The sequence below is a fragment of the Primulina tabacum genome, chromosome 7, assembly GCF_025594145.1.
Source record: "Primulina tabacum isolate GXHZ01 chromosome 7, ASM2559414v2, whole genome shotgun sequence".
Lineage (NCBI taxonomy): Eukaryota > Viridiplantae > Streptophyta > Magnoliopsida > Lamiales > Gesneriaceae > Primulina > Primulina tabacum.
In genome coordinates, this window is record NC_134556.1 from 34,779,112 (window position 1) to 34,793,798 (window position 14,687).

The 14,687-nt window shown below is 32.4% G+C and overlaps 1 protein-coding gene across 1 annotated transcript; it reads right to left on the reverse strand.

Moving 5' to 3' along the window:
* Nucleotides 1-7,037: 7,037 nt before the first annotated feature.
* LOC142551437 (uncharacterized) lies at nt 7,038-14,386 on the reverse strand. The gene is made up of 6 exons (XM_075660672.1): nt 13,469-14,386; nt 13,268-13,391; nt 12,879-13,017; nt 10,868-10,904; nt 10,190-10,466; nt 7,038-7,238 (listed from the first exon to the last, which is right to left on the reverse strand). Exons 1-6 carry the CDS (start codon nt 13,649-13,651, stop codon nt 7,174-7,176), a joined length of 825 nt encoding a protein of 274 aa, XP_075516787.1. The 5' UTR covers nt 13,652-14,386; the 3' UTR covers nt 7,038-7,173.
* Nucleotides 14,387-14,687: the final 301 nt, after the last annotated feature.

Consider the following 14,687-nt stretch of genomic DNA (forward strand, 5'->3'; position numbering starts at 1 on the left):
CAAAATATTTGTTCTTTTATAAATTCGAAAAATAGATAACGGTAACAAACATTTTTAATAGTTTTTTAGAATTCGGAAAATAAGAACATGAAATACGACTTATATAAGTATTTAATAAATTTATTAAAGTAGATTTTATGATAATTTTTTTATCAAATGAAAGAAGAGGTATTTTGTTCATCGACTTAAATTATCAAGATATTTGCTCTAAGAGGTCGAGTCAGAATTATATGGTATAGAATTTGAATTTTAATTAAGATTGAATATTTTTTCCTCAAGATCTTATATTTTTTTATTTAAAAAATAAATAAAAACAAATAATATATTATATATAAACAAGTAGGTCAATGTGAAAGAAAGAAAAGAAACAAAGAAAGAGATGATCCACATGAAAGTTGCTTTCATTGTCCAGAAAGATAGGTTGCTTTCCACGCACTTTCACATGGATATGCCTCCTCCTCACATATTTAATGTAAATTTCAATTTCATGTAATATAGGTATTGGTTGTGAATGTGACATTTTCATACAAATAAACGAAACTCAGAAAACCGTTGGCTATGAGCGTTTTATTTTTTTTGTTACGACAACGGTTTTTAAAAACTGTTGTCTAAGAGCTTTTTTTTTTGGCTACAACAACGGTTTTTAACAACCGTTGTCTATGAGTGGTTTTTTTTAGGCTACAACAACGGTTTTTAAAAACCGTTGTCTTTTGGATGGTTTTTTTGGGCTACAACAACGTTTTTTCAAAAATTGTTGTCTATATAAGATTCTGTCAAGGGTCAAAGACAACGATTTGTGTAAACCGTTGTCTTTCGGATGGTTTTTTAACTACGACAACGGTTTTTTAAAACGTTGTCGTTTCTTAGTGTTTTATTTGGTTAAAACAACGGTTTTTGAAAAAACGTTGTCGTAGTTTCTAATTTTTTTAAAAATCGGTTAATATTTAGCGACGATTTTATAAATTACCGTCGCTAATTTAAATTTAGCGACGGTTTACTCAAATACCGTCGCACACTATCTATAAATATCTGCATCCTTAGTCATTTTCTTCACACACCTAAGTCATTTCCTTAGTCAGTTTCACTTTTCAAATTCTTTTTTCTTCCACGATTTTCCTTGAACTTCAATTTTAAGTTAAAAATTATAAATATATTAATTTTGTAAGATTGTTAGTTTTTTTGTTAGGATTATAAAATTATAACCGTAATTTTTTTTATTTTACGAAAAACAATAGCGACGGAAATCATAACAAAAACCGTCGCTAATTAGCGACGGACAACCAAAATCGTCACTATTAGCGACGCAGTTGTTTAGAAAAACTGTCGCAAAATTTTGTTTTACAACGATTTTTCAATGCTACGACAACGGTTTTTCACCGTCGTCTTTAGACGTCTACGACAACGGTTTTTCATTGCTTGTCTTTGAGCGCACCCTTTTAACCACAGTGCCTTTAACAACGGTTTTACAAGACCTACGACAACAGTTTTTCACCGTCGTCTTTGATATCTACGACAACGGCTTTTCACCGTTGTCTTTGAGCGCACCATTTAACAACAGAGGCTTTAACAACAGTTTTTTTGACCTACGACAATGGTTAAAAACCGTTGTCTTTCGCCTTTTTTCTTGTAGTGTGTGAATAAAAAACCTTAATGAATATGTAGGTAATCAATTAGCTTGTGAGTTACTAAGTAGAAATAATTAAAACTTAAACTCGAGTTTGATGAAATCAAGTTCCGGTCGAGTTTTGATCGAACACTCATGAGCTACTCAGGAGTATCTTGACTTGCTTTGATCACCTTTAACTATGATGGGGTATTTTATAAGTTGTACCTAAAACTTGGCTCATTCTATCATTGTAATAACATTGTAATTGTATTTTATCACATGTTCTTCTATTAAATAAGATTTCATCCATGCTTTTTGTGTATCGTAACTATTTCGTATTCTTTCTCGTTTAATAAACTGGTATAAGACTGAAAATTATAGGCACGAGAACTTGACCGATAAAATAAAATATACGACACAAGATATAATTGCATATATGGAACATCCATCATTCGACATGGGCAATATTAGCCTAAAAGATGCAAAACGTCATCGAAAGTTAAAGAACATGCAAGAGACCCATCACCCTAAAAAATGATAGAACTAGCGAGGGTGGGTAGGGTCCCTAAAATGCATGTGAAGTGTTTAAATGAGGGACAATTTGTTTTCTTTATTCCCCAAGGAGGGGTGGCATTCATCGGCCCTCCGATCATAGCCTACTTATCGACTTTTAAACTTACCTACACCACTTCAATATATGCACGAGTATGGGCGGATCCGAGGTTCGAGATCAGGGAAGATTCGATATATTTACTTTCGACTGGCGAAACTTGTATGTACATTTTAAATATTATATAGAAAAATCTACAAAATTTCGATCGAGGAAGGTGATCGTCACACTATTTTTGGTTCTCCCTTGGTGTGTGTGGGTGGGGGAGGGGGGGAAATATTTTCAAGTTGGAAAACGGGCCCATGGTGACAGGGAGCCGCTTTGTCCTGGGCCTTGGCCCTAGTATTAGCCTTGTAGGTGGGCTTAACTTTCACATCTCTACTATTATATAATAGTTAGCCCCCTAATAAAAACAGCTATATGAGGACACCAATTTTTTTTTCCGATTTTACCCTTTTAATTTTGTATATTATATTTTTTTAACTAATAATATTGTATTATTAGTCATAAGAAAACTGCTCACGTTTTCTCTATTTTCGTCTAAACCCACGATTTCTTTTCCTAATTTCCACCACGCTCTCACGTTTTTCCTCTTTTCTACTCAACTCAGAATTTCTTCTCCAAATTTCCACCACGCTTGGATATTGAAACAGAATTTCTTCTCCAAATTTCCATCACGCTTGGATATTGAAACAGGTTAGTTTGTGAATGTTTTCCTCAATCTCTCCGGTTGTTGTCGGTTTTGATTTACGAATTATTTTACAGACCGGATCGGGAAATAGGTGGTTGTAAATTTTTGTTTCTCTTCTTCTTCTTGGAACCAAATTGAATTCGAAAGAACACATATTGAGTTTTTGATAAGTCGAATTTGTTTTTGTAATTTTTTTTTCAAAAAATCATTTGTATCGTTCATGGACGTTCATCTTTTAATTTAGCAACAAGAAATATTTGTTAGATATTTTGTGCATTCGTGTCTCGATACAGTTCTGTTTTTTTTTCTCCTGATTTACTTATTTAAATTTATTTACTTGTGATTTTGATATGAATGTCAAGATAAATTTTGCATCGAGAATATAATATTACACTTTGTTGTATGCTGCACTTAGAAATATCAGAAGCATTACTTCCTGATTGTATGCTAAAAATTGGACCAATTCTTGGCTTTTATCCTTTATTGTGATTGACGTCAGTCTCATTGGTGTTATTTTCGGTTTTGTGAGTTTACTGACCACTCAAAAATTTGCACGTTTGGGGTGGAAGTCTTGGAAGAAGAGATGGTTTATTCTTACACGCACCTCTCTGGTTTTCTTCAAGAATGATCCTGTTAGTACATGAACATCTCTGTTTCCCTTCTCTTTAATGTTCCTGTAAAATCGATTTAGTAAACTCATTGTTTTATCTGCACAATGACTTTGCTGGAGCAGTTTCATATATTTAAAGTTCGTTAATCTGTCATATGATATTGAAATGACTGAATATGACCAACTTCTCCTCCATTTAGAGTGCACTTCCACAGCGTGGTGGTGAAGTGAATTTAACTTTGGGCGGCATCAATGTCAATAATTCAGGAAGGTAAATGGTCTCTCTTTTCATGATGTTATGTCTATTTTTCTCTTGCAGATTTTTAGTTCCCCGATTTGTTGAGTCTGTATCATAAATCTATTAGTGTTAGTCTCACTGAAACTCTACGTTCTAATTGAAATCTGGTATTTCTTGAATTCATCTAGGGAATTGAAACGTGGATTCTGAGACGATTATGTGTTTAATCCATTCGAAGTAAGTTATCTCTTTGATTATATTATCAGTTGAAATACTAATCTTTTAATGTGTGATTGTGTATTGGGATTGTTTTTCTTGAAATTATGGGTTTCGTGAGAAATATGTTTGCAAACTTGCACTGCAGGTGTTTGTATTATGTTCTTAAAGCTTGCACTACAGGTGTTTGTATTATGTTCTTAAGTCAATTTAGTTGTCAAGAATTCTCTGTCTTATCGATTGAATAGACAAACAATCTCTTCCTTCTCCTCTGTAACTGTATTCCTCATCCTTGATTCTTTAATTTTTGTAGTTTGACGCTCTATAAATGGGGTCTCATTTTATTTTTGAACCAGAACATATCATTAAATTACAAGACTTCATCATTATGCAGTGAAAACTCTAAAGTTCAATTGACATAACCAAATTATTCCGGTTAGAAAAACCAGCAACACCCATTTAGCATACACAAACCAAATCCAAATAAAACGGATCTGAGTCCATGCAATTTTAACCGACCCATTTTAGTCCCTGCTCCATAGTCTGTCTTCAACTTAGTTTGAGATTGATGACTTCATTCATCTTTGAGTCCTTGAACAAGAACACTTGGTGAAGCAACCTCGGTTTAATTTGCTAGAACAAACAATGAGAAGGATTGACACCACTATGTGATATTGCTAATTTTAAACTGATTTTATCAAATTTTGATTTTGATCTAGAGTATAATGTTGTCATTATGTATTTTTTATTTAAGTTTACATTTTGTTCTGTCATTGCATATTTTAGAAATTTTGTTCTGTTTTTGGACCCTTACCACCTGGTCAACCTCCCCAAATGGAGTGGTCTATTGCCCACGCCAGAACTTACAAGGTACTCCAAGATCTTATTCATGAGTTTGAAAGAAACCACAAAATGAATATGCAATGCATCAAATATTTATCAAGAACTACACTTGAAACGGCGTTCACAGGTGGAACCTGACATCAAATGCGGCTTGGCCAAACCCTTCGGGTTCTTTCCATTACGGGAAAATAAACGTTTCTAAAATGTTTATTTATTTACCGTATATTTAGCGAAGTCTTTACAGTAGTTTACATTTTGTTATGTCATATCGATTTTTTATAACACACTTTAATAGAATGTTTTATTTATTTTGTATGTTTAGGTTGAACTATAGTATGATTCGATAAAATGAATATTTTCTTATTACGCGTGACCATAAAAGGTTTAGCCTATGCATAAAATGCTTAAGGATATCTACAACTTGAATATTTTTTTCAATTTATTAGGTGAATGTAGAAGACAAATTTTAGGTTTTTATATTCAATAATTTTTATTTAATGATATTCTCATATTTTTTTAGACAATTTTTTGACTATTTGTTTATTTCTTTTACATTGAAATTTATCATTATTTAACATGATATGATATTACTGCTTCAAAATAATATTATTTTTTAAAATCAACACATATATCATGTGAGGTAACAAATTGAGTTTTGCATATTTATTTAAGCTTTGTAATCCTTTGCTTTTCATGGAGCAAGTACAAAATTTTTTACTGTCGTGGTGTTGTAAAATCACGAAGGTTTAATATATTAACCTCATATATTCATGACACACGCAATGCGTGTGCCTCGGGGGCTAGTGTTAAAAAAACTTCTCTTTTGTTGACAGAGAAGAAAAAAACTGCCTAAAAATTCATATACATCTGTATATGTAATGAGATGTTACTTGTATGTTGGATGTATGTTTAGATGAGTGACACCTCATTGGTGGACACAGGGGTGAGGTACGGTAGGTGCTCGACATATTAAAACTACATAAACACATAGTTCTAAGTTTAGCCCAATATCTTTAAAATGTAGTCATATTTTGGATTTGAAATTGAAATTCGTGTAAGCTTAAGAACCAAAATTTTCCAGAACAAACATAACTTAAACTCTCGTTTTTTTTTTTTTATATCCTAATCTAGGGGTGGGGAAGACTCGAACTTGAGTTCATACATGTGTAATTCTGGTGAGACCATTGGGCCAAGCCCGAAACGAAGAAAATAAATTGAGAGGTACCTAGCAAAGATACAGGCATGAGGAATTGAGGACCCTAAAATTTTAGGTACCATTTCAAAACTACTTTAAAATGTTTTCTTTTTTTGTATATATAGAAAAAACTGAAAATATTATTAATTTAAATAAAGAATAATTAAATCAGAAAGAATGGTAGGAGATGGTACCAGACCAGACATAGACGCAGTGACCCTAGCTAACGATGTTTGTTTTACGCATACTTAATCTATAGGCTGACACCTGTTGTTTGTGTCGGGTGGCATCGCAAGGATCGAGGTTCGCCCGTGGTGGTCTGACTTCCATTTATTAGCAAGAATGTTGTATTGGTAGTTAGGAGGAAACAATCGATACGTGAAGGGACGTAACTATGTGAAGACCATGGTGGGCTATTGTCCACCGGGCACTTGCTCTTAGCCCCCTGTTGGAGTATTGAAATATCCGGATACCTAAAAACAATTTTGTGTATATTTACTTACCAGTTTATCTAACTTAAGGTAAAAATTTGTGTGAGACGGTCTTACGGATCGTATTTTGTGAGACGTATATCTTATTTGGCTCATCCATGAAAAAATATTACTTTTTATGTTAAGAGTATTACTTTTTATTGTGAATATCGGTAGGGTTGACCCGTGACACAGATAAAGATTCGTGTGACTATCTCACATACTCCTAACTTAAATACTATTCAGTGAATCCCAATTGATTTTCTTGACAAACCATTTGTGTGTGAATCTAATTATTTTTTTCCCACTAGATTTTAAATTTCTAGCTACGTTCCTGGACACAAGACGATTGATCTGTTGGACAGTTTGGAATATGTGAGTTACACAATTATCATTGGATATATTTTTTAATAAAGGGGTATGAGTTTAATCTTTTTTAAAAGAAATCACCTTTAAGAGTGCTAAAATATTTTGTTCCGTTACAATTAGTTACCATAGTTTTATTAAAGAAAATATTGTTTTTGTTTGAATTAAAAAATTAAACACCAGAAAATTGAATCCCACAAAGGGGTGATCGGAGAACAAATTGAATGGGTACATAGGAATTCTATCTAGGAATCGGAAAAATAATTAAAAATGGATTAATTTGCAAAAGATTGTACAATTGGCAATGTTTTGAATAAAATGGTCAATATTAAGCAGTCGAGCTCGTCGAAGTAGCGGCGCCGGCTTCTGTTTCTTGAGGAGGAGCCGCAGAATCTACACCAATACAATAATAATAACAATAATAATAAATGTACACTGAAATTTAAATAAAATTATAGGTTATCATTAGAATTTTGACTAAATAAAAGTTTAGGTTTTACCTCCCATTGTGCAGTATGGGTTTAAACATTGTTCGTCCGGTGTTACGTCAACAATTACATCAAAATAGTCGAAATTAAAAGTTAATGCATCGAAACCAAATTTTTTAAATTTAATGGGACTAAAACAAAAAATTAGACAAATTAATGAACCAAAAAATATATATTATCATGCATTGCAATATGACTATACTATTACATTAAAAAATGTTTGCTTAAAAAAAGAAAGAAAAGAAACTGCAATATTTCAATCACTCACTCATTAGTTTACGACGAGTATTGGAATTGATTTATAAGATGTTATAGTAGATTTTTATAACGAGTTTTGTTAACCATTTTTAAAGAGTAAAGATGAATTTAGAGTTGTTAGTTGAACTTATGCAGTGTGAGGTCAGATATTCTGAAAATGACAGAATTGTATCAGAGACGGTTGTTGGTAGAAACAACGTTATAGGAAATAAAGTACTGAATATATTTGAGATACATAATTCTTGTTAATGGGGAAAGACAAAATCTTGTGTGAGACGGTCTCACGTGTCGTATTTTGTGAGACAGATATCTCACTTGGGTCATTCATGAAAAAATATTATTTTTTATGCTAAGAGTACTACTTTTTATTTTGAGTAGGGTTGACCCGTCTCACAGATAAAAATTTGTGAGACCGTCTCACAAGAAACTTACTAATTAGAAATAGCGTTACATGCACTGAATTGTAGACAAAAAAAAATTTGAAGCCAAATATATATATTATTTTGATGGATAAAAACAAATGATAAAGGCCCAAAAATTGTTCCTAAAATTGTGTGAAACGCACATGGTTCCACTAAGAGTTCACAGTCATGCCTCACTGTCTCCCCTTTGACCTATGAACAACAGAAATCCTACGGCTCATCTCACGTGCTTCGAATTTCATATTACCCTTATAAATATTACAACCTATTTTATAATTCTTTTTCCACATATTTTTTTTTATATATCACATTTTCAATTATATTTCATAAATTCCCATCATATCCAATAAATTATGATACATATCATGTTTTTTTTATCACACAAGTAGATAGTCATATATCTTATAATTATTGATAGTATGATATTCGTAAATCTCGTCGGTATATGTCGTGTGCTAAAATTATGATTGATTTTCGACAAATTGATCTAAATAAATATATTCCCGACTTTATGTTACCATTATCACTCCAAGGATGCATTTGGATCAATTTGTCTAACATTAGTGACTAGTTTAGTTCACCAAAAAAAAATATATATATATATATATAGACTAAAACAATCGGGACGAAAATGTGTATTTTTCTCGCGAAAATACTGACTTGTCAAAACATATTCATATGGAAAGAACTAATTTGATACACTATTTGGCCAAGGAGTAGGTCTTTCTTGTGACACGGTCTCACGAATCTTTATCTGTGAGACAGATCAACCATACCAATATTCACAATAAAAAGTAATACTCTTAGCATAAAAAATAATACTTTTTCATATATTACCCAAATAAGAGATCTGTCTCACAAAATACGACTCATTGCATAAATATTTTTTTAAAAAACTCCAAAACATAAACCAAACGAAGCCTAACATTTTTTTTGTCAACATAGCTCTAAATTTGGGATATCGACCTAAAAAAAGAATACATTAGCTTTGTTTCCTTTATTTTTATAACCTATCCACACCAGATGGGCATGTGGGAGAGACAAATTTAAGGTCCACCTACCACAAATCCCTCAATCCGACTAGCAGAAAATTCACAATTTTCTATTAAAATTCTTTAATTTATTTGGGGATCAATGATTTTTGAGTAAATTTATCAACATGTTACAAATATCTTTTAAAGAAAAATTATATTTTTGGTCATGTGAGTTTGGCATTTTGTGATTTTTATCATTTATTTTATCAAATTTCAGTTGTAGTATTGTATATTCTGATTTTTGGTAATTTTTAATCGATTTTTGATAATTTTAATCTTTTTTCAGCATCATATCACCACTGATGCATTGATGCCATGCAAGTGTTTTGTTGAAAAAAAGACTAAAATTTTCAAACAATGAAAAACAAGGATAACCTACTAAGACTGAAATTTAACAATATATGTTAACAAAATCACAAAGATGTAAATATACATGACCACAAAAGATCCAAATCACAAAGATGTAAAAATACAGTACTACAAAATCAATTTTCCCTATCTTTTATTTGATGTGGACAAAAGTAATTTCCATGTTATATGATATTCACCATTATTCTAATCTAATGTTGTCATATTAAGCTTTCACGGTCATGATAAATTATAAGGAAACATTATCAAAATCATAGTGTAAATCGGTCTATTTTAGGTTTTGGTCTTTTAGTTAGTTAAGATTTTGGTTTTAGTACACTAAGTTGAATTTTTTCTCTGGCTTATAATCAAAGTCCGATCAAGTGTTTACCTAGAGCAAAAGAATAGGTATCTTGTGAGACGATCTCACGAATCTCTACCTATATTCACAATAAAAAGTAATATTTTCATGGATGACCCAAATAAGAGATCCGTATCACAAAATACGATCCCGTGAGACCGTCCCACACAAGTTTTTGCCAGAGCAAAATATTACTAACATGATGTTGGGCGTTACTGACGTTAGCATTCATAAATATAACACTAAAAGTGTAAAGGCCAGCTTAATGCATGAATCATAAGTAAATCCCGACTATTTAAATGACTAAAACTCTAAATAGACCAACTCGTAGTATGAATTAGAAATGTTCTATTCTCACCATGATTCTATAATTATGTAACATTTGATGCATGCAGCTGAATAAAGAATATAATTAATCAGGTCAGAATTTTACCCGTGGTGGATGAAAATGAAAGCCTCGGGGGTTGCAGTAAAGGGTGTGGAGTGGGTGCAGAATAAGCTGAAGAAGGGCCTTCCATCTGGGTCAGCGTAGGATAGTATACATAAGACGGTCCTTGGAAACGTTGCGCCGGGGGTACAGGATATGATCCCCTTGGTGCCGCTTGTACAGAATATCCATAGTAATATGGATTGGCCATGGCTGATGAAGAAGCCCCGTATAATTGATTATAATAATGCGTTTGCGGGATACGCTGTGGATTATACATTGTCTGCCAAATTATAAATAAATAAACAATCTTATTTTATTATCATCTATATTTTTTGAATTTCTAAAATCTCGAAATCTGGTCGTGCTAAGAATATCGTAATATAGTTTATGTCACGGGCCATAGAATTTTTATGAAACAATACTCGATATTGCTTATATCAGTGTCGACTATGTATTATATGACCTATTGATTAATTTTAAATGTTTTCTCGCGTTTAAGACAATCTCTGTGATGCACAGTCATAGCCCAGTGCCAATTTTGGAACAAATTAGAGAGACAAGATGGTTTAGAGTTTTTTTTTTTTTTTTTTTTTTTTATAATTTTAAGGGACCATATGAAATTTAAAGATTTTAAATTGGGAAAGGTGGAAAAAAAAGAGGTGCAAGGGCAAGAACATTAACCTGGTTGAAACCATAATCAGGTGGGTATGGTGCATACCTGAAATATAAAGGCACATTAGTGAAATTAGTGCTGAGGTGACCATAATCAGGTGGGCATGTATATATAATTTTTGATATATTGATCATTAACCGTTTCTATATTTTCTGTTTATTGCTGAGGTGACATTCACTCGTTATTATGTGATAAAGCATATCAAAATTATACATCTACTAAATGAGTGTAACATAAACAATAGACACAGAAATGAGTACGGTTGGTGAACAACATATCAAAATCATGTATGTATGTATGTACATATGTATGCATAAAATTAAGTTATATATCTCTCTCATATAAAATAAATAAATAAATAGAAACAAACTTACTGCCGAATGTATTGGTTATATTAGCTATGGAAAATTTTAAATCAATCATCAATTTGATAACCATTGCTCAAATCAAACCTCTCTACTCGAATAAAACCCATCAGTTCAAACGTTGTCTTACTTTATTTTAAATTAAAAATAAATAAATTAATGAACAAAATAAATATTTGTCCATTAATTTCTAAATCAACCAATAGCAATGATTGTCACGATTAATATTTGTACTGGGTGACTAGTGGAGGTTGGTTGCAATATAAAGAGCACTAAATTTTGTGGCAAAATAAAGAGCATTCAGTTTCCAACTACGGATTACAACTGTATTTTAAACAACCCACTTCACTCGCACATTTTCTTAAATTTTTTTTAATTAAAAAAAGTCCAATTATAAGAGTTTTAAACTCGCCATGGTCTTCGTCTACTCGTGGTTCAGTGACATAAACATCTTGACAAAAATTTATATGAGACAGTCTCAGAGATCGTATTTTGTGAGACAGATCTCTTATTCAGGTCATCCATGAAAAAATATTACTTTTTATACTAAGAGTAATACTTGTGATTCTGAATATCGGTAGTGTTGACCCGTCTCACAGATAAAGATTCGTGAGACCGTCTCACAAGAGACCTACTGAAACATCTTTTGATACAAGAGATATTTGAGTTTGATATCAAGTGATATCAAAAAAAAAAAAAAACTTCATCCTCATATAATAATAATAAAAAAGTACATGAATACTTCCAATTTTTAAAAATATTTAAATTACTCGTAAAATTCTCTATTATTTCAAATTTCAGGACAATTTATAAAATCATCGGTCAAATTTTTTTTATTTTTTTCTGATTTTCAATTAGCTTAAAAAAAAACTAAAAACATCTAGCTAGTCTAATGCATGGGACAAGGTTTTAAAATAAGGGATGGCTCTATATTTGGAAAATTGAAATTTATAAATTTCTGGTTCAAATTTTTTTATAATGTGAGTCAAATATCACATGATACTCAGACAAGTTGCATGTGAATGGCATATATGTTGTTTTTACATGGGCATGTAATTACTGCGTGGCTGGCCAGATATAGTCTGTCCACGACTATTCAAAATTTACACGAATCATACTATAAAATCATAATTTTTTTAAAAAACTATGATTATAAAAAAATTATTTTTATAAATATATATATGTATATATATATATATATAAATATATCCATTTCAATTTTTATGGGTCGTACTCTGGTACATGAACATATTACTAAATATGTCGAACGTTAATTTTTTTTTCTTACAATTATTATTGTTATTTAATATAGGTGGTCAACAAAGCATTTAACGTTTATTCATTTATGTTACGTCATCAATTATTTATTGGTAATCTGCCAATAACGGCTACATTCAATACAATTCACTATTTTTATTTGTTTATATATATATAAATTTTATTCTGTATTTATCATGCTTAATTAATTCACCTTTATTTAATTTTTTTTTTTGTGAAACATTTTTTAAAATTATATCATGATATCAAATTTGTAGTGTACATCTTTAATATATTCTCCAGCAAATTTTTTTAAAAAATTTAGTGGATAGGCTATGCTTCTGTACTTATGATTACAACACAGATCAGTGAAAAGAGGAAGAAGAAGAAAGCGTACCCGTACGGGGGATACAATACCGGCGACGGCAACTGCGGAGGGGGAGGAGGTGGTGGGGGAAGCAAAGGGTAGGATGATGACCCCCCAGCTTGTGCTATTCCACCTACTCTTTGATATAAATTCCCTCCTTGATTAGCGCCTATGTGAATAATTCAACACAACTCTAACTAATGTTATAGCTCATTTGACATCGATATCTCACTTCTACTTTCATTATCCAATCATTTACCAAAAGAGTGATCGATCTTCAAAGACTTATAGCTCATTTGACATCGATATCTCGCGTCTATCGACCCTTTTGAAATACTTTTATACTAAATATACATAGGTGTGTGTGTGAATTTTGTTTTTTTTTTTTTAAAAAAAAAAATTAGAAATATGGGGGGCACCTCTAGGTGGAGAAGGTCTTGGTCGGCCCAATGAAGCAATGTTACAGTTGGCTCTTCTTCCATCGATTGTAGGATTCGGATCAGCACAAGCTCTTTTTGCTGACTCCGGATCCTTAAATGTCACCTGTCAAAATAAGATAAAAATTTGAAAAATGAAATAATATTTATCAGTAAGGATTTTTGTAAATAAATAATGCTTACGAATCCGTAGCCTTTGGATTTCCCAGTATGCTTATCGGTGATGATCACAGCTTCAAGAATCTCACCAAATTGCTCGAAATAACTCTGCATTACCTCCGTCGGGGTCTCCCAGGCGAGCCCCCCGACGAACACCTTCGTAAACGTCGTGTCCCCGAACGGTGATCGATAATGCTGATACGCCATGATGTCTGAAATGATTAAAAATAATGTAATTTTGATATGCCAAAAATTACGAACCCTTTCTCATATCTTTATCAAGAATCCAAGACCCAATGCGGGATTCTGTGTTCTGTTTCAATGTCTTCTGTCCATCTGCAGGCTCCCAGCTCCCTACAGTAGGTCTACGTACACGGCAGCCTGCGCTGGTGGCTGCCGCCGTGTGGTGGTGGTGGTGGTGTTGGTGGAGTGGAGAATATGATGGGTTTCGTTCGACAGATATAGTTTGTTGAGTTGAAATGATTTGAGGAGAGAAGAGGGATCCGACAGTTGCAAACTCGAATTTGCTGTATATGAGAAGTGAAGGGCCAAAGGTTGTGGATTTGTGGCTTTGTGTGCTCCAATGACAGCTGCGTGACTAAAAGGCACTTGACTCTGTCCTCCCTGTCGTCTCTTCTTTCTGCATTAATATATATCAACCAATCATGTATATATATTATATGCTCCATGTTAGAATATATATATGTGCTAGATCAATAAATTAACTAACTATTGGTTTTGGGATTTGAAACAAGTTTCTACAAATATATTTCATCTGGTTGATGACATTGCTAAATTTTATACATTATACATATGTTCAAACTAAGATAAAAAAGGGTTTAAAATCGCTCGGTCCGTGCCGATGCCGTTGTGCATAGGATAATGATAAGGATGAGATTTATTCTTACAGTGGATGCACTGTCTCGGCTTAGTTCTTGATTGATGAGCAATTCGAGAAGATGAAAATTCACAATGCTCGCAAGACCACAGTATTCATGTTATGTACCTTCGTTTTTTGCGAGCAGTGCTAATTATTGGCAGAAATGCATTCGTGAATAGTTGATCATCATATGAGATGAACTATTTCAACCAAGCTTATGCTGAATTTTCTGATTAACATTTCTCTCTATTCGAGTAGGGAATTTAAGTTATGGTTTTTTTACCATTAATTCTTATGAACCAAGACACCGGTGGGGTTCTATTCGACGAGCACTACATGGTATTTAGTTTTCAGACTCCATGA

Coding starts and splice junctions, on each gene's coding strand:
- LOC142551437 (XM_075660672.1), bottom strand. CDS start 13,651: ATGGCGTATCAGCATTATCGATCACCGTTCGGGGACACGACGTTTACG. Junction 10,905..12,878: donor GTATTGTATCCCCCGTACGG/GTACGCTTTCTT, acceptor TTTATATTTCAG/GTATGCACCATACCCACCTG. Junction 10,467..10,867: donor CTGATTATGGTTTCAACCAG/GTTAATGTTCTT, acceptor ATAATTTGGCAG/ACAATGTATAATCCACAGCG.